Source organism: Plectropomus leopardus, chromosome 7 (assembly GCF_008729295.1).
Source record: "Plectropomus leopardus isolate mb chromosome 7, YSFRI_Pleo_2.0, whole genome shotgun sequence".
Classification (NCBI taxonomy): Eukaryota; Metazoa; Chordata; class Actinopteri; order Perciformes; family Serranidae; genus Plectropomus; species Plectropomus leopardus.
In genome coordinates, this window is record NC_056469.1 from 14,720,052 (window position 1) to 14,740,507 (window position 20,456).

Below are 20,456 nucleotides of genomic sequence, written 5' to 3' on the forward strand. Positions count from 1 at the left end.
CATGATGCTATTCATAGCAACTCATGCATATATGCTCAACATTCAGCAGTCGGTTGCTATATGTGTCAAGGTCCAGTGTGTAGGATTTAGGGGGATATATTGGCAGAAATGAGAATATATTATAATAAGTATGTTGTGTTGTCTGCATTTTCTTTACTGTATAATCACCTGAAAATAATAATGGTCCTTCTTTCATTACCTTAGAATGAGCTGTTTATACCTAAATACAGAGCAGGTCCTCATCCAGGGAGTCCACCATGATGCACTGCTATGTTTTTACAGTAGCCCAGAATGGATAAGCCACACACTGGCTTAATGGTGCCATTCACATTTTCTAATTTTTGCATGTTTGCATCAGCCACCATAGTAAACAGCAGCAAAGAGCCGAACAACATAGGAAAAACTTTTTAATGTGCTTTATTCAGTGTTTTTACTGATTTTAGCCCTTGAGACCTGAGCAAATTACCCCAAACTTAACAAGAAATAAGGAAAAAGTGCAGGAAAATTACCTAAAAGTTATCAAAACAAACAAACAATGAAACTGAAAAGATTCTTAAAAATATAAATAACTCTGTGACATAACTTTCAATATATAAATGCCAAGTTGCTCATTGCCTTTCCCCCCCATGGTTTCCAAAGAAATCAAGCCAATTTGCTCATGGTTCTAAGGTTTAAATACTTTCCTTTATGTCAGTACTGTAATTTAATTATTATTTATGACATCTATTGCACGTCTGTCCGTCCTGGAGGAGGGATCCCCTTGGTAAAAACTTTATGAACAATGAACACTGAAGGAATCCTAAACAGAAGTTTACGCTTGGCACATGAGAGAAGTTTCAGCTGGTTGCAATCTGCACTTCTCACCACTAGATGCCACTAAATTCTACACAGTGCTCCTTTAAGGGAGCCCAGGATTATTCTGACATGAAACCTTCTGAGGTCAGAAATATCAGCAGCTACCCTGCAGAGTGTCCCACAAAAAGGGAATCATCTGTCCATCACAAGCCACTACAGTAAACAAGGCAAACTCTATAAACTCCCTTGCAACCTGCAGGTATGAAACAACAATACTTAATCTTTTATCATCAATTCTCAGGCTCAGCACAGTGGATCTATTTTTCATCAATATCTTCACTGACAATATGAAAAGGGTATTGATTAAGTTTCCTGAATGTACTCATTTTTCAATAGCTGTGGAGTTGCATTGTTCATTCAAATTCAATATCCAACAGTGGCAGGGAGGCAACGCAAAGCCATTAGACAAAAATTATGAGGATCTATTTTTAAGTCTTTATTGCTGGAGAGAAATATGAAGGGTGACAGGAGCTCAGGGCAGCATACTCCTCGAGAGACAACCTCGTGTTCTGCAGAGCCTCCTCATCATCACTCATGTCTTCCCTCGTTCCGTCCCTTTACTCTCCTCAGTCTGGGTATTGATTGGCCCACTTCCGTCTTTTTCTCAGTGTCTGTGGGACATCAACTGTATTTCTCTTTCAGCCTCATTATTTCATTCTTATGTTTTGTTGGAAAAAATGAATTTGGAAATAATCTGATAGCATATTTAAACATCTGCACATCCATACATTTCATCAGAAAGCCACAACAACTATAAACGTAGGTGCTGAGGGATACTGTAGTCCACTCCCTACTGGAATACTGTATGAGTGTTGCTTGTGGAAATAAGAATTACAATGATGGCAAGGCATTATCCTGTATTGATTTCTGCCAATAGATTCTCCTCTCAGGGAGGTCAGGGGTCAGAGGTCAGGGTTGGCTGCACACACAGAGATTAGTTGTCCTTCTCTGTGGAACTATGGTATGATGTTTTAGAGAAACTAGACTTTGTACTGCAACTTCAACTTTTTTTAGACTTCGGTTACCCATCAGGAGATCAAAATCAAAGCTGTGATGTTACCAATATTATACTCATAACCACACTTGAGGTTACTTTATCTCATCCCAACCTGGAACTGCATAAGTCATTGTGATTATGCTGACAGGTGAATATCTAACCCCAGAGATAACTGCTGTCAAGTGTGCATGAGAGATTTAACTATGGCCTGCAGATTATGGAGACTGTGATGCCAAAACCATAATAATCAATTATGAATTATTCTAATAGAGCACATTCAAAAAATGATTGAAATGAAACACAAAGCAATATTTTTAAGTAAAATGGAACAGAAATATATAAAATCAGAAATGTGTCTATTCAAATAATAAAATTTAATGTAAATATGCTTAGTATAAACTGAATGTGAACAAATTGAGTAAACTTAAAAATAATAATAAAAGAGATTCTTGGCCCCCGTAAATAGGAAGCAATATTTTGACTAAATCTCACTGAAATATTTGAAATCAAAAGTTTATCTATTCAAAAAAAAGATCACATAAATATGTTTTGTATAAACGGAATGGGAACAGTTCGAGTAAACTTAAATAAATATCCTTGGCTATAATAAACATGAAGCAGTGTTTTGATAAAAATATAACTGAAATATATGAAATCCAAAAGCAGACATTTTGTGATGAAGACATCAGATGATCTGCTATATTGTATATTGAACACCACTCATGACTTGCAGTAAGTGCATTTCCACTGATTTTCCTGCTGTATTACATTTAGCACATCACCTACCTTGAGCTATGGCTATGGACTCGAACCTGTGCAGTTCTCGCAGCAGGCAGGTCCTCTCAGACGGATGAAGAGTATAAATAAACTCCTTGGCTCCCCGGGGCGAGTTGAGGGGCTCCACGGGCTCCTTCAGCGGGTGAGTTCCCAGGTTACACCGCTGCACCAGCATGGACAGAGGAGGCTCCGAGGCGAGCCGCGCTGCGGCGGCTGTTTGGTGGCTGCTGAGTCCGGCTGTGGCCGACCCAGTCCCGGCTCTCAGAGAGAGAGCGGGCCGCAGGACTCTCCGCAGGCAGGGCAGCATCGCTGGGATGGAGGTAGAGCAATACACCGGGGACCTGGTGGAGAACAGTGGACAATACAACAAACAGGCCCGGTCATCACTTTGAGCCTGCACGATGAAATATTATTCTGCTGTAATTTAACATGAGACCATCCTACACATCCTCACCTTGGAGGCAGCCTGGGTTATTTAAGGACTAAACACGAGGCTGGCATAAAAATGACACAATATTTATCAACGAGCCTATTGTATGTGCCTTTTGAGAAATACAAAGCGTCAAAAGACCGCGACCGCTGCCCAAAAATCAAACTACAACTTGTCTTATCGGACGCACCTCAGTCGATGCTCCGCTGTCCCGTCCAACAACCTCCACAAGGAACCGTAGAAATACACGAGCTGCTCCGCGCGCACGTTTCTTCTTTACCGGCGGTGAGATGTTGTCGATGTCCGCACGCGACCTCAATCACCTGACTGCGAGTAGGATTTGTACAAAATCACATATTTGCGAGCATATTCCGTGCTGCTGTAACCCCTGGCTGACAGGATGGTGTGAGGCGGATGGGAGGGCACGTCAGCGGCCAGCAGCCCCGAAAATATTTTCCAATAGCAGCGCTGCTTTCCTCCGTGCGTAACTCTGACGGCACCGCCACGCGTACGTACATTCAGTACACAAGAGCAGTCAGCTGTATTCATGACATACTACAGTACCTCTGTCATAACAATAAAACACGAATATGGACCTGCGTGTTTAAGTTGGTCACTTTATACCTAATCAGTGTGTCTAAGCTGATATTTCAAAAAAATAAAAATAAAAAAATAGTTTCATATAGTATTCTGCTTTAATAATGGGAGTGTGTGTTTGTCTGTTTGGGTGTGTGCACATCCCTCCCTCAGCTATTATGCACGTGGGGCATTTGAACTATTTATCCAAACAGTACGGTCCACACCCCAGGAAAATATGACACCATGTGGAAGTTATGTGTTCCGAGGAGGAGAACTGAACTTTAGACAAAAAGAGGAAAAGGCGTCTTTGTACTCATAATCTAAAGCTTGGTTCATGTATGTTTTACATAAGGTCCTCTGTGTGGGAGATTGGCAGATTCATTGTTTTGGCTGCACTTTATTGATTAGTAGAGTTTTTCAGGCCTCTGTGGGAGGAGTGATGCATTACGCGACTAGAAGCTATGAACCATGTCTGGGTGTTAAAGACAAGTGCGCCCCCTGTTGGACAAAACTAAGCACATCATCGGTTTAAATGCTAATGTAAGGTAATAGAGACTTTATTCATTTAACCCGTGTTATCCTGCTCATCAGTTACATTTGGGCCTGTGCATGACGTTATTTCCAACTCAATATCCAACATTATTTTCAGGATGGGCATGTGTAAAAGCTTTGCCACAATCAATCAACTGATCACAAAGCTCACTGTGCAGCAACTACCAGTAATGGATGAAGTACCTGTGAGCTTACACTGAAGTAAAAGTGCCAATATCTTACCAGAAAAAGATTCTGGTAGAAGTTAAAGTCACTCTTTAGAATATCACTTAGGTAAATGTCCTCAAAAAGACATCAAAGAGACACAAACAATTACAGAAACACAAAAATACCATAAAGAGATGCAAAGGACCAGAAAGACACAAATTGAACAGACAGAAAAAAACTGAGATGCAAAATGCCCCCAAAGAGACACAAAAAGGAGTAGACAGAGACATAAAACAACCACAAGAAGATACAAAAAAGAAAATATTATAAAAAAAATTCCAAAACTCACCTCAGAGGCACAAAACAACCACATTTCACTGCCTCTTCTATACCATAATTGAGCCCCCTTTGGCCACAAATTGTCATAAGTGATTACTGCCATTTGTTAACATTTTTAAAAAATTGTTTGATTGGACACTATTTCAGAAGTTAGCTGGCAAACTGAGTAATCCTGTTTGGTTCAATATCCCACATGCTCTGAGCTTTAAGGCAGGTGTCTGACTGATGGCCGTTGTATGTAAAAACAAAGCTAACAGAGCCGTCATTAGTGTTATTGGGAACAGCTGTGCTTATCCTATCACAAGTCAAATGTCTGCATAGAGAAAAGGCTCACTGAGAGGTTATTTTTGCAAAGTAGTTTGAACCACTTTTTTTGAGTAGCTTTGGTTTACCACACTAGATTTCTCTCCAGGTGCAGCTTTGCTGTAGTTCAACTTCTTCCAGTGTGAAATAATTGGAAGCTTGAAAATTGATACTTCCACAAACGCTTTCCCAACAATGTGCATTACCATCGCTGCACGATTAATGCAATCTGCTAATGAGGACTGTGCAATATGGTAGAAAGCTCCAGAACAGCTATTATACGGATGCTGATGTGAGGTTGTTTTTATTCAGCTATTCACCAAAGTTCAGTGATGAATGCAAGATAAAAAACTGATTGCTTGATACACACAGAAGTCGCACACAAACACATTCAAGAAGTTAGTGAGCCAAAGCAAAATTTATATTTTTTATTATATTGCTAAAGCTGTCATTACACAAAAAATAACAACCTTTTACTTCCTGAAACAAACTGCATCATAGCCTGTTGAACTGTACAGGGACAGACAAGAGAGGTCAACTCTCCTCAGGAGGAATAATAAGCTAAAAACTAAACTAGAATCCAGGTTTAACTGTACTTTCAAACCCTCAAACTATAAACTTCTTATTCATAGGATATACTGGCATCTCTGATATAATATATATATTTATGCTAGCAATTTAAATATGGAAATTACAGGTTGGTAATATATTTTTTAGACAGGTGGACGGCCAAAAAAAAAACAAACAAAAAATATTAACATCATCAATAATATGAAAGACTGAATACTGGTTTTCCAGAAACATCTGAGCAGAAATATTTATCTCTGTTGAAATCAAACAGTGCTGTAAGCAAGTGGTTTGTGGTGCACCCCCTGTTCGCACTACGGTTTTAACTCTAGCACAGAGACGATATTGCTTATGTCATTCCTCCTTTTGCCGTTGTAGAATTTCATACATAAGAAACGTCCTTATTATATAGAAACAGACTGGATTTTCATGCTAAGATGTCTTTGGAAAACGCAGGTCAGACATTGTGGGCAGCACATAATTTGTTCAAATTTAATAAGATCAGATGTTCAATAACATGTTACCTGAAATCAGTTGTAAATAACTGGGTCACAAACATTCAAATTTGCATTTCGCCATCTGTTCCAGCAAACTTCATATCAGGGCTGTTATCAGTACGCTCTCAGCTCAGCTGCTCCAAAACATGTGTTTAACAGAAAAGTATTCATTTCTAAAAATGATGAAATGATGATTCAAAAAACTCATTCTGAAGAAAATGCCGTGTCTCAACTGAACTGAGGCGTACGCAGCTCTGCATCATGCAAATACCATTTGTCCCAAAATATGAACCTATAATACTGATGCAGGCCTCTCCATTATAAAACCAAGACTTGTTTACCTTTTGAAAATGTTGCAGACTTCTGGAACTCAGAGAAACACACTTCGTTGTGTCTGCTGATCATTTTAAACCAGTCAGCATTTATGCAATTCTTAAAATACAGTGCAATTATGCATATGTGTGAAATATGGGACTTAAAAAAAACATATCAGGACGGTCGTGAACAACACATCATCACAAAATACATGCATGGATAGCGGAAAGAACTCTATTACTCTGATATTTTATATACGTATAAAAATAGGTTGAGAAAAAACAGGATTTAAAGACTGAGGAGAAGAAAATAAATTAAAAATGTGTGAGTTCGTGGACTAACTTATACAGCTAAATAACATTTACAGTTTCATACATCTTTTAGTAGCCATGGTCTCACAGTGCTTGAACTGAAAAGCAAATTAAAGTACAGACTATGAATCAGGGATGTTTCAGCCTATAGTCTAACAACGCTGCAGTCTGAGGCAAAGCCTTTATATGCAAAACACCTCACTGCCCAGAAAAACAGAACATTTTAAATTGTACCTACTGTCATGTGTTTCTTATTATACAGTTGATTTTGATTTTTAAGGTAGCAAAATATGTACGTACTGGACTTGTCACCTTTGATGCAATTGCAGAAACTCAAAACACCGGAACTGGAAATGACAGATGTAAAAACTTAATTAATCAAAAGGAAACGAGCATGCATGCTACATGCGTTTCGAAGAAGACAACAAAGACTGCAATATAACAGCAACCAGACAGTATAATAAAACCAGTATGGCAACGTTCAAAACATCAAAAACATGTGTCCTTATTAACTTCTATAAAATGTTTCATAATATTTATATAAATCTCAATTAACGTTGAGGTTTCGACATGGCACATCTGTACTTTGACATTTATCAGTAATGTTATGAGCAATCAATGTGCAGCAGGTTGCAGTGTGGCTAATGAATGCTACAAAAAAAGAAGGGGCTTATATATATATATATATATATATATATATATATATATAATATATATATATATATATATATACACACACACACACACACACAACACACACACACACACACACACACATATATGTATATTATAAGGGCTAATATATATAAACACAAACAACTGAGGAGTTCTACAAAGCTCAGCATGTAGATATTGCAGATTAAATGAGATTCATACTGGGGAAAAAATGCAGAAAAATAAAACCAATTCACATCCAATGTAATGGGCTTTGAAGATCATTATATGAAATCAATCGTGTGAAACTTAATGACTGTGGCACCGTGGGGAGGCAGAAGGAAAAGTGTGACACACCAACAGAGACGTGCAAAATTATTTACAAATCATGTAAATACTAAAACGACTAAAACAGGCAAACTTGTAGTGTCTCTTAATGTCATGGCATCAACCATGTGATGCTTTAATCACACTGTCATCTCCTTCAACTTTGACTTAATTGAAGTTCTGCTTTCTGAGGAGTTCTCTGTATTGGTCATACTGCCGCCTGTGTTGTGGACATACTGCATTTAGTATTTGAACTGTGAACGGCAGACAGCTTTGACAACGCAGCACCTTCCTGCAGCCGTCAGGGCGACCCTCCAAGTAAGCCGTCGTTGTAATTCAGGAGATCCCAAACTGTGCAATCAAAATCCGACCACTGGAGCCATGACTTTATAGTGCGTCTGAATATTGCTCTCTTGAGGCTGTGAAGTACTTACACTGGTAATTGCGCCCCTTGTGCCAAGTCACTAGGCAGTTAGGACGCTTATTTGTCCAATGATGGTACAATGCACTAAAACAATGAGCGTTTTCACATATCATACAGTGTCTTTTTACACTGAAAGGAGGCAGACACATTGTCCTTGTCCTACCCTTTGCTTCAGGAAGAATACTGGATACATGTGTGTAAAATACGTCTACTGCCTCCCTTAAGGAAATGTACGTACTGTAGTGTAATACAACTCTGTCCCTCTCTTGTTAATTTTTTACACTGTCATTGGGCTCTGATTTGCAAAAACATTTTAGTGCTTTTCGAGGACCTCTATGAGAAATTAGTTCTTGTCTTGCTACTCGTAAATGCCCATGTAGTTACTTGACTTATTCATGGATCTACAAGTGGGCCAGTGATGCGCTTTAGGTCCAAACCAACATTTTAATAAACTGACTTTATATACTTTCTGAGGTATCATAAGCCAAATCAGAAAATGTGAACCTGAAAGATGGCATCACTTTTTTTTTTTTTTGTAGAATCATTATAGATGGCTTCTGCAGTGAAAATTTACAGAATGAGAAACACTGCATGTGGGACAGGATAGATTTCTCATGAGAAGCCTTTTGATTCTGTACATCGCATTTCTATGAGCAATATTTTTTCTAAAGCCTTTGACCTCATTTACAAACAATGAACAGAGAGCCTCATTACTGTGACACCAGCTCACATAACTCTACTGTCACGTCATCATGCGATGCGTGGTGCAGAACGGTCGTTAGTGAGAGTTCTCTTGAGCTTAACCCCCTTGCGGATAGCCACCAGCATGTTGCCTTCTGACTCTTCCCCCGCCTCCTGTCCTCCTCCTTCCTGTCCTGTCTCAAGGTGAAGCTGCTGCTGCTGCTGGCTGGGCTGAGGTACAGTGGGAGGATTGGTCGTAGCCTGACCGCTCCAGGACATCACAGGCAGCGTGCCAGCGTCCTCCCCTCCTGCAAAGGTTGGAGAATCTGGGCTCTCTTCTCCTCTTCCTCCGCCCGTCTCCTCTGCGCTCCTGCTTCCATTAACTGTTGTAGACATATCTGGGACCGTGGGGATTTTTACTGGGATGACTGGCGTGCGAATAGGGATGGGGCCTGTGCCCACAATGGAGCCGGACCGGCGGGCGGAGGGTTTTGAAGAGGGTGTGCGGCGGATGGTGGCCACCCCAGGGGTGACAATAACTGGACCATGGCCTGTAGAGTATGAGCCAGAGGCATTATGGGAGCTGGATCCAGAATAAAATCCCTGACCAGAACAGGGGCCTGCAATGATAAGACACAAATGAGAATTTGAGACATTAACAAATCTAATTTTACTACAAATAAAGTACATTTTAGTATATTATTATTCATTAACAAGAATAACAAGATGATAAAAAACATAAAGAGAAAGAAGGTAAAAAATTACAGAACAACTATTCTTCTGATGAAAATATACTAAGGGAGTAATTAATCAACCAGATAAACTATCAACATGGGACATCAAGAAAGTAAAAATTGAAATATTTGAGAATACTTATCCAGTTGTGACACTGTCAGTGCAGTCTGTACCTGTCGGGGTAGGAGGATAAGCCCCAGTGTGGACCGGTGTGGGGGGATAGGGCCCTGCAGAGTAGGCCCCCTGTCCATGGTAAGGAGTCTGTGTGCTGGGTAGGCCGGCTGTTGAGGCCGGCCGCTTGCTCTGGAACATGAGTCGGTAGGACTGACTGATGTCACTATTTCTGGGGATGGTGGAAGACTTGTCAAAGTCCGAGTGCTGCTGCTCAGGCTCCTGATCTCCGGCCATTGAGAAATAGTCATAGTCTGAAACTAGAAAGAACAAATAGAGAGGTTAACATGTACTGATATAACAAGATATTGCATTATATGATACTACAACCCCAATTCCAAAAAAGTTGGGATGTTGTGTTAAACTTAATTCAGTTGAAAGCAGTACAAAAACAAAATACTTGAGGTTAAAAAGGTACATATTGGTTTTGTTGCAACATATGCTGCCATCCAGACAACGTCTTTTTCAGGACGTCCCTGCTTATTCCAGCGCAACAGTGCAAAGCAACATTCTTCACATTTTCCATAAACTTGGCTTCATAGTAAAACAATGTGGGTACCAGACTGGTCTACTTGCAGTCAAGACCTGTGTCCCATAGAGAATATGTAGCGCGTTATGAAGAGCAAAATACGACGATGGAGAATTTGGAATGTTGGGCAAATATCACATATCAAGCAAGAATGGAAAATAATTCCAGTTTCAAAAGTTTAGCAACTAGATTCAAGAGTGTTACCCTGTGAAGGTATTGTGTCCTCAGAGCAGCAGGGTGTGTTGGTCTGTGTGCTGTAGCCACTGGAACACTGGATGGAGTCTCGACTGGACCTCTGGGTGTCCAACTCCAGACCTCTGGATAAAGCCAGAGCCAATTCCTCATGGGCCTCAATTTCACCAGCCTGGAGCAATCAACAAATGAGAAAAAAAAAAAAAAGAAACACTTGGTTAAGTCTGAAAGTCTCAGTGTTTGGATACAGCCAGACACAATTCATTGAAGTCATTTAAATCATTAGGTACAACTCATGAAAGTCATTAAGTGGGAACATTACTGTAGTGGTGGGAGGCTCATTCATGTGGTCTAAATGCCAGGACTACAAAAACATCTGTCTGCTGGAAAGTTGAATGTGAGGTCAGCTGAAACTTAGGCGACACCGATGGCCTCACGTCCAGTGTTGGCAGAATTAAGGGGTAATTATATCACTGAACGATTCTGGTATTTTAATGGCAATTGCTGGAGTCCGAATGATTTCACAGACAGAATGTCTGAAATCATATAAGGCTCCTTCGCATCTAAAAACATAAAATAGCAAAGTAAAAATCAGATGACTCTACACTAAGTAGAGTTTGTATAGTAGTACTAAGGCTGACAGCCAAATTCTCACCAACACTGAACTCTCCCACCTCTCTTTGGTTAGAGTCTAGTGGATTTAGACTTTTCAAGCACTTATTAATGCCTTATTCCAAATGAACATACTCTACAACTACTAAGTCTCTTGAGTCTTAAGAGTTTTTCCTCAATGACCTCCTAAATACTGTTTATTGAGAGTACGTAAGGAAGTTCTTGTACATAAACTTTGATCTTATCATAATGTGCTTTGTTCAGTGTGAGCTTAAGAGGTGATAACACTGCATTCTCCTTAAAACACTTAACAGTCTATTCTTAAGTAACAAAACACAAAATGGTGTTTATAGAGTCCAATTAACTCTAAAGTAAGTTATTTTAATACAGAATATGTTCCCCACTCAAAAGTGAGGTCATGTTCATAATCAATTCGCGAGCAGTTTGAAACTCATCGATCCCCACAGGACCCCATTCTAAAATTGCCTCCTCTTAGCATTTCGTAAATGCATTTCAGCACTTAACTGCTGCAATTCACAGAACCTTTTCTCAAGTGATGGGTTAAACCTTAAAAAAAGTGAGGTCTATTGAGATGGAGACGTTCTATTTGCATTTATTATTTATTTTTATTTATTATTATTTATTTGGAAGAACAAAGTCAACACAAGTAGAAATGTATCTTTTTTAATGGACCAATACAGAGTTTTTCAAACATATCTATTAAGGAGCCAATATGCTACTAATATGCATGCTGATTAACCACTAATTGGTGGTAAATGTATGTACTTTAATATAAAGTGTTACCAAAAATGGTAAATGAAGAAGCTCAACAGAAAAGTTAGTATGTGCCATAAATATCAAAAGTAAATGTCTGGTTGAAAATGAGATTGGCTAAATGACAGCAGGCTGTGTGTGAATGGGACTGAGACTATAACTGACCTTGAGAGGAGCAGCCACGGTTCTGTTCTTCTCTTCCACTGATGCTGATGTTTGTAGCACAGCTGGAGCTGGTGCTAAGGTCGAGATGGAAGGCGGGCCTGAGGACGGGCAGCTATCATTACTCAGACTGCCATTACTGTCCACCACAGCTGGCATCTCCTTGTCTTTCTTCCTCCTCAGTGTGTTGACCACGGGCTGGTCATATGGGCCTGGCTTAGCCCAGTCCTGCAAAGGAACACACATCAGTGTTCAGTGCTGATATTTCACATTTCTCTATGATAGTCTTCAGATTCAATCAACATTTAAGAGAAGCAAACTGATTAACTACATTGTTTCATTATCACACTGAACAATTAAAAAATGAAAAAGGCTTGCACGTTGTTTGTTGATCATAAAGGCTGAGGTGATAAACAAACCTTCCAGCTGGGAACTCTTGATGAAGGCACCATGGGGGAGCCCAATATGCAGGTGTGAGGGTGGTCTGGTAGCAGGGCTGAGGCGGGACGTGACCATGAACGAGTGGGGCAGGAGGAGGTGGTGTAGGATGAGGAGGAAGGAGGGAAGAAGGGGAAGGCAGTGCCTGACCCTGAGCCCAAACTGCCCCCATTGCTATGCATGTAGGGGGAACTGACCGGACTGTAGTGGTCAAAACCATTGGACAACTGGATGTGTGCACACCAGTAGGAGACGGGATGATAACAGAAACCAACAGAATAGAACAAACACATAATGGGATAAATTACTGAAATGATAAACAGTGGAAAATAAAAAGAAAAAAGATCACAATACTGGGGAAAAAATCACTCAAATGAACACAGAAATAATAAGGAATCAATATTGATCATGTCAACACAACAAAGGAAATGGGCACAAATGCTAAACTAAATGGAAACTTGAGAATGAATGCCCATGCCGGGGAGGCTCCCGCTGTAAATTTGAGATAAACTAAAGTCGACGTAATACACAGCCGAGTTTGAAGTTTATTGGGAGGAAGCTGTGGTGGGTGTACTGTTGAAACAAAGAGGGTTAAGATTTATGGCTGGTAAGTGTGCTTCACCTTGTCAGTGGCGTGCTGAGGCGCATTAGCAGCAGCTAGAGGAGAGGGAGAGCTGCAGTCACTGTGGAGCTGCCCAGTCTCTGATACCTCTGAGGACCTGGAACTGGGACAAGGCTGGGACAGCGAGGGCGGCAACAAGCAGGCAATAAAGGGACGAGACGAGAGGGAGAGAGGAGGGCAGAGAAATTGAGACATATGGGGGGGTGGGGGTAGACAGGGAGATGCAGAGAGAAGCAGTTTGTTAAAGAGCAAACTTTTCCACGGTTCTCAGCAGTTAGTGAGGAGTACAGGCGAGTGAGAATTTGCACTGGGAGTCATACCAGCATTAATTGCATGGACATCAAGAGTGTTGGAGCGTTGTTAAAAGGAAGCACAGGCAAAGTTCTTCTTTAGGATGTTAACAGTATCCTCACAAGCTCGACATGTGTGACACATGATATTTAAAGAGATCTATTAGCCCTGGTTATGTTAATGTTATTACATTATTTTGATAATGAATACATGCCTATAGAGAGAGAACCTTCTTGCATGCTGTCCTCCAAAAATAAGATTTTGAGTTGGGAGCCAGCTGCAGAACGTTTCTAACGTTTCTCGTTAGAAATCAGTGTTTTTCAGACAGCTTCATCAGTGGGGCTGCAAACTACAGTAGCCGACAATAATATAAAAATGGTCCTATCTAGAGCCAGTATTGACTTTGTCCATTCTGGGCTACTGTAGAAACACAGTGGCGCTACATGGCAAACTGTATTCTGTAGATGAGGACCCACTCCCTATATAGTAGCGGTTGCAACGGTATGAATAATAATAATAATAATATAAATGGCTCATCCTAAGATAATGAAAAAGCACAACTATTCTTGTTTTAAGATGATTATACACTAAAGAAAACAAATTATTTTATATTTTATCACTGCCACTATATCCCCCTAAATCCTACACACTCCGCTCCCCCTAAGATAATGAAAAAGCACAACTATTCTTGTTTTAAGATGATTATACACTAAAGAAAACAAATTATTTTATATTTTATCACTGCCACTATATCCCCCTAAATCCTACACACTGAAACTGTAAGTGTAAGCCATGGCCTTATTGACCTTTGGGTAAGAAGTAATTCCCTTTAAGCCCCATTTAGCCATGAGACTCTTTTAAATATCTACTACTGTAACTGCACTACCAATGAGGCAATGTGAGGGCTGATTCCTAGGACTGTACAGCAAATGGGTCAGGTACTGACTTGCCAAACCACCTTCACTGCATCATAAAAACTTGGAGTCTAACTATACCAATGTGTTCTGGATGGGGGAACTCTGGTTGCTGGCGTGCTAACAAAATGTAAGCTAGTGCAGTCGCTTCTCACGCTTGATCTCAAACCACAAACCCCACACAGATAATCCTCTGGACTATCACAATAATAATTGTCTGAAACTTTGTGTCAGATGGTTCTATAAGACTGACACTACCAGATCTGCCCATAGAGCCCAGCTCCTGGTCGATGTAAAAGCCACTGTCGACACTGTAACATGTCATTTTAACTGTGATACTTTTAATGAAAATACAACAAGCAGTATGTTCAAGCCAAACCACAGTCTGTCACAGCGGTCGGCGCTTTAATAGCAGGATGGGGCTGACCTGTGTTGCCCTGGGCTAGAAAGGAGGCAGACTAATTTCCTGAGCATTTATGCTATAATAATAGCAGTGAAATGACTTCACCATGATCACATACACTAACTGCTGCCAGTTAACTGCCTCTCATAGTGACGGGGGAGATGTGTGAGAAAAGACTTGCTGGTTTGGGGTTTTCTCTCTGTCTCTGACTACAATGACTTGTAAATCACAGAGCGTATGTGGTTTTATAGTCTTGTTTCAACCATGCGTACACACTTAGAGGTAAAATTATGGTTAAGTGTGGGTAGCTGAGGGTTTTTCTTACCTTTGTTTCAGCTGGCATCGGTGAGGATGACTTGGACGATGTGTATTGGTCGTGTGATGAAGAAATGAAGCCCGAGTCGTGGGAGGAGATGCTCGAGAGCCGGGCTGGGGCCTGCTGGGGTAGCGTGGAGCTACGGTACCGGTGGCGGGGGTGATGGTGGTGGAAGAGGTGGTGTGAGGAAGAGGAGGAAGAAGAGGAGGAAGGAGAATGAGAGTGAGAGCCACTGGATCCCCTGGAGTCACTACTGTTAACGCTGTTCAGACTACTGTGAAAGGGGAAGGAGTGAGGGATGAGGGGAGGACCAGATGAAGGAGAAGTTTGGCAGTGATAGACGGGGTAAAGAGAATCAAGTGCACCCAAAGACATGGATTGAAGGAGGAAGGTTGGGGAAGAAAGGGATAAAAAGGAATAAAAGGGACAGAATGGAATCAGGGGATTGGGGGGAGACAGGGTGGGAAACAATTAACACGGCACACCAAGATGCAGCAGGCAGTGACTGAGGCCAATCCAGTCAAAACAACAAAACAAACCAACATAAGAGGCGTGAAATCATAATGACAGTAATTACAGGCAGGGAATCACATGATTTCTTGCCTTTGAGACAGCTTTTAGAGAATATTCAGATGAAAAGCAAAAACAGCATAAACACTGGGTCTAATTACTGTGTGAATTTAGACTTGAAAGCAACAATTTGAGTATCTCAAACACATATGAAAATAATATATTGAAAAGCCAGTACAATGACAAATACCAAATCTTGGAAATAAAATCCACAATAACATGGCAAAAAATAGTTTAAGCTTCTACAGCTTAAAATGTGTGAAAATTATAAAAAAAAAAAAAACAAAGCATCAAAATCATCAAAGTGGCTGTCTCACAATGACTTGTTTATTAAAAAAAAGCCACAGCTCAGGATCAAGAGGGGAACTTTCTTATTGTGAACTGAAACTATTAACTTGCTTCTTTAAAATGGATTTAAAATGTTTTCACAGCCTGGAAAGCCTTTAAACATTCTCATGATGACATAAGAGGTAATTTAAGGTTTTGATTCAATCACGCAAAACCCACAACCCCAAAATTGATGTAAGATTTTAAACGGACAAATGGAAAGCAATGCACAACCCAGCCATAACATTTCTTTCTTTAAACCGGAATAGTTCAGGAAGAATCTTTGGGAGACACACATAAAGCAGGAAGGACAGACGGCAGAAGTCATGGTCTGAACAGCTACAAAATAAAAAGTATAACCTTTAATACTTAAGTTTAAAAAACCCCAAAACATTTATCTGATAATGTAGCTTAACTTAAACTGCATTTCTCCACGAAGTGACCTAATGAACAGCTATCACTAACAAAGACAAGATGAGGCAGAGGTACAAAGACGATTAAGAATTTGTAAAACACTCCGTCTCATATCGACCACCGGGTGGCAGACACAACACAAACGTTTTTCTCCATGTCCTTGTTCCACTGCATTACACTGATGTATGCTGTCTCCATAACTACTGAAAAGGTCCACAGGACAAATTTGCAGACGTCAGTTGATCGTATGTGTATACTTGTCATGCTATGATATATCCTCTCACATGACCACATATAGACATTGTATGGGGTTTCATCTAATTGTTTCTTACTTCTTGGAAATGTGTATTAAAAATGGCTGGAGTAATTTCATTTTCCATTGACTTCATTTTAGCAAACTGAATGATGTTATGATTACAGAAGACATGTACTTAAAGGAAAGCCTCTCTTTCACAAAATTGTGTCTATGAGTCATGTGATTGGCTGTGGAAGCCTACCTGCACATGCTAGACTTCCTGGACATGGTGGTGCTGGGGGATGAGGGAGGCGTTTGATATGACCAACCGTAGTCTGAGCTCTTCAGGTCCATGATCACCTGAGAAAATATCAGTCGCACTTATTAGTCGTACTTGTAATGATGAACAACACTTAACAGAACTTTATGTAATCCAAACAAACAGCCCCTTTAAAAACACATAAATAGCTCATACAGGTCCAAAGGAGCATGATACCTGACAATGAAATGTAGGTCAGTTGATTTAGCACCAGCTGTTTCACCTTTTGATATTTTTCCTCACCTGTTCACTAGCAGGGGGCAGCTTGTGTGGGTCAGAGGTCAGGGCTTTAAGGTCATCAGAGATAGCCTGGAGATGGGTGACCTCTCCCAACATAGAAATCTCCTCATCCTAAAATAATAAATGCCAGCGAGAGAGCAGAGTGGATAGAATGAAGAGTGAGGTAACTTTCTGTTATTCTCTAAGTGCTCTCTGAAGGCTGCCCCCCCTCTGCTGTACTCACCACTACGGGCCGCAGCATGGCTACGAAGCAGCAGAACCTCTGTCTGTCCTCTATGAGAGCCTTCCTCAGGGCCTGTTTCTCTGTCTCCTCCAGCAGAATGTATTTATCACTAACATCCTGCATGGCACTGTCCAACTGGGGTTGGATATCACCACGACCTTGGAAAGAAAATGGACACACAAAAACAATGATTACATTATTACAGGAAAAATAACATAGCAAACTCACAAGGAAACATATGACTGGTCTTTTTTCTACTTCACAATTCACTGAGATAGATTTTTTTACACTAAACCTGAACAAAACTTTCCATTTATCTTCCTTCACAACACAAACACTAAAAAGAATAGTGATGCTACTGTAACATGCATGAATAATCAAAAATGATATGATAATGTAGCAATGAAAGAACATTCTGTGTTTTGGATTTTCATCACTTCTCTCTGGTGTTGGCCGGTTGGACGGTTACTACTGATCTACATGTTTATCTTTTCATTGTGGTCATTGCTATCTTCAGTGCCAGCATTTGAATCTCCCCACTACGTTTTGGCTATCACCTCCTCATGAAGTGCCTCTCGTCATAGAAGTGTTTCCTGTCTCTTGTTCAGAGATGACAAGGAGGTTATCTGCTCTAGGCTGATCTGGTGCTCAAATTGGACTTCAATCCATTATGATGAGATAGTCCAAAGTGAGAACCTTTTGTTTTTAACCATCTCTTCACCTACTCATTGTCACACAATTATATTTGAGGAGTGTTTATAGACATGGTTAAGAGAGACTCTGTGTGTTTTCACGAATGGCAAGTGTGCAAGCTATCTCCACGACCATCTGTTCCTTGTGCTGTCTACATGTGCTTGTCAATGCATATGTAAACCACAATTAGAGTCCCAAGGTTATCCTGTTGTTAAGCACTGTGTGCATCTTTATTTTACTTGTGTATAGGTGTGTGCATTTGCATGCATTTTGCGGGTGAGTTTGCGATTTTAAGACAGGATAGACTGAAGCCGAATCAAGCCCTCTTGAGTTCTCCTGAGGAGGCAGGAAGGCTGGCGACTGCCCAAGATGACATACAGAGGGCCTCAAAAGCATTATCTAACCACTTGAACTACACTTGCACACAAACGTACACACACACAGTCTTAACTTTGATACATCAAGGTTAAACCCACAGTGAACAACTCTGTGGTCTGTCTGTCTGCTCTCGTGTCTGGGCCAAGATAACAAACTGGCGTCTCTCCTCAACATTCAACGTGGGGTCATATATCATGCAAATCAGTAGTTAAGAAACACAGATAAAGTTACACAGCCAAATCAGCTTCACCTCAAATGTAAAGCATAAGGATGTGCATCTAATCTTGAGGACAAACCAACAGCTCCTTCCTCTCTAATGTGTCAGTATGCATTATGTATGATACAGGACGTGGGGAGTTCTGTTTCTACTGCTTTATCTCTCCATCAGTCGACTAGACCACAATTAAAATTACAATTAACAATGACTTCAAGCATACACATAAATACTAAGTTGACAGAAAAGCACCAAATGGAAACACTTACTGTCATTATGTGCCCACTAGCTTCACAATAACTGACACTACTGAGAACAGACTAAAGGTTTTAATCACTGAAGTTCTTTTCAAACAAAGTTTGTACTTAAAGCGAGAGGGATTATTCTGGGCTGCTTTCTCCATTCCAGGTAAGTTTGTCCGGTGAAGCTGCCTACGTATTTCAACCAAAATGTTACAAGTTCTGATCATAATTTTGGTAAATACATTGATGACATAAATATATTTGCAAATGACTGACATTTACAGTATTGTTACAACTTTACAAGTATTTTAACACCAGAAAATAAACGAGCCCTGCACAGATAGTCTTTAGAACTTGATGGTTGTTGACAAAATATGACAAACTGAGTTTCCATATAGAGGGAACCCATTTACCAAGGTTGGTTTGGTGGCTGTAATGCTGAGAGGAATGTGAGTTATGCGTGTGTTGATGGCAGTTTCTACTATATTACACTAGGGAGACCATGATGAAGTAGATGGACCATAGAAAGACTAAATTGCAGTATATATTTTCAGTCTCATATAGATCCAAAGACCATTTTTTGAGCAGACAAGTATACAATTACATTGTACGAGTTTTTGCGGAGAACTGGTTGTTTGACTGAGCCTGAGAGGCCTCACTCATTAGTCTGGTTTCCACTGCAGGGCCGAAATCATTAGTATTCACTTCCATCCAGGCAAAATTACTCTTTTTCCATCTTGTTGCCGAGGAAAATACTTGTAAGCTGGGCTGACATTTCAAATAATGTTTTAATCACCTGTTAGAAACAAAATGGTAATGCAAAAATCAAGTGCATCTATAAAGTAAAATTGAGCTTTATGGAACAATGATCAACACCTGCCATGACAACAAAAGAAGCTTTGAGTAAATCCAGGCTCTGTCGTAACGCATTAAAGTGACACTGTGACATGTTCCAGTAACATCACAGCCTTGTTTTGATTAACTCTGTTTATGATGACTAAAAAAGCATTTTAAACTTTTAGGCCTCAGCTGGCCTTAATGTGGTGTCTCCTTGGCATGCGGTAAAACGAGGGAGCACACTGTATCCTGGTTTTTCCCCACTAGTTCAGGTCTTGGCAGGCTGTCTTCTCAACATAACCACAGTGGGTTTGGAGAGACGCTACTGTAAGTTGAGGTACTTTGTCTGAGACGAGTGGAAAGCCAAATATTTTCTTTGTTGCCATTTTGGTAGTGCCTGTGAGTATCTTAAGTATTGCTTAACATTATCACAATCAGTGTCACATTACTTCTTCATGTAGCTCTGTTCTGTTTAAGGCTGACCAATCAAGAAGCACCTTATCCTTCCACTCATTTTACATTGCTCACTTAAAGGAAAAAAGTTTGATCTTCTCTGGAAATGCAAAACAACTCATTTCATTGAGGCTCAGTGAGTAATATTAGGCCTTTAAAAGTGGATCTCGAAGACATCAATTCCAAATATGCATACGCTCATGATACTAGCTCACGTGGAAAATGACGACAAAGGGTAAATATTATAAATTACTATCAACTAACCACATATAGAGTGAAAAATACCTTAAATATTCAACCAAAAGCCATCATCATTACTCTGTCAGCTAGAGACAGACAAAGTTGATTTAAAAACCGCATATGTAGCTTTGAAGAAGGCTGTATTCACAGAGGGACA

The 20,456-nt window shown here is 40.2% G+C and overlaps 2 protein-coding genes across 6 annotated transcripts in view; both read right to left on the bottom strand.

Moving 5' to 3' along the window:
- tmem65 (transmembrane protein 65) overlaps window positions 1-4,851 on the bottom strand; it is a 73,976-nt gene extending 69,125 nt beyond the window's left edge. Inside the window, exons 1-3 of one of the 3 annotated variants that reach the window (XM_042489439.1) lie at window positions 3,250-3,450; window positions 3,084-3,123; window positions 2,639-2,970 (exon numbers count right to left, since the gene is read on the bottom strand). In XM_042489439.1, coding sequence (XP_042345373.1) covers window positions 2,639-2,936 — 298 coding nt within the window. In that variant the 5' untranslated portion in view covers window positions 2,937-2,970; window positions 3,084-3,123; window positions 3,250-3,450. Of the gene's footprint in view, window positions 1-2,638; window positions 2,971-3,083; window positions 3,124-3,249; window positions 3,451-4,686 lie in introns of those variants that run through there. The other 2 variants (XM_042489437.1, XM_042489438.1) reach the window with 2 other exon arrangements.
- Window positions 4,852-7,440: 2,589 nt separating this feature from the next.
- Window positions 7,441-20,456, bottom strand: part of LOC121945453 (protein MTSS 1-like) — a 55,513-nt gene continuing 42,497 nt past the window's right edge. The window contains exons 7-16 of one of the 3 annotated variants that reach the window (XM_042489623.1): window positions 17,243-17,400; window positions 17,023-17,130; window positions 16,723-16,820; window positions 14,924-15,053; window positions 12,991-13,104; window positions 12,350-12,595; window positions 11,934-12,158; window positions 10,395-10,554; window positions 9,664-9,921; window positions 7,441-9,375 (exon numbers count right to left, since the gene is read on the bottom strand). In XM_042489623.1, the coding sequence (XP_042345557.1) occupies window positions 8,825-9,375; window positions 9,664-9,921; window positions 10,395-10,554; window positions 11,934-12,158; window positions 12,350-12,595; window positions 12,991-13,104; window positions 14,924-15,053; window positions 16,723-16,820; window positions 17,023-17,130; window positions 17,243-17,400 (2,048 nt within the window). In that variant the 3' untranslated portion in view covers window positions 7,441-8,824. Of the gene's footprint in view, window positions 9,376-9,663; window positions 9,922-10,394; window positions 10,555-11,933; window positions 12,159-12,349; window positions 12,596-12,990; window positions 13,105-14,923; window positions 15,189-16,722; window positions 16,821-17,022; window positions 17,131-17,242; window positions 17,401-20,456 lie in introns of all 3 variants that reach the window. The other 2 variants (XM_042489621.1, XM_042489622.1) reach the window with 2 other exon arrangements.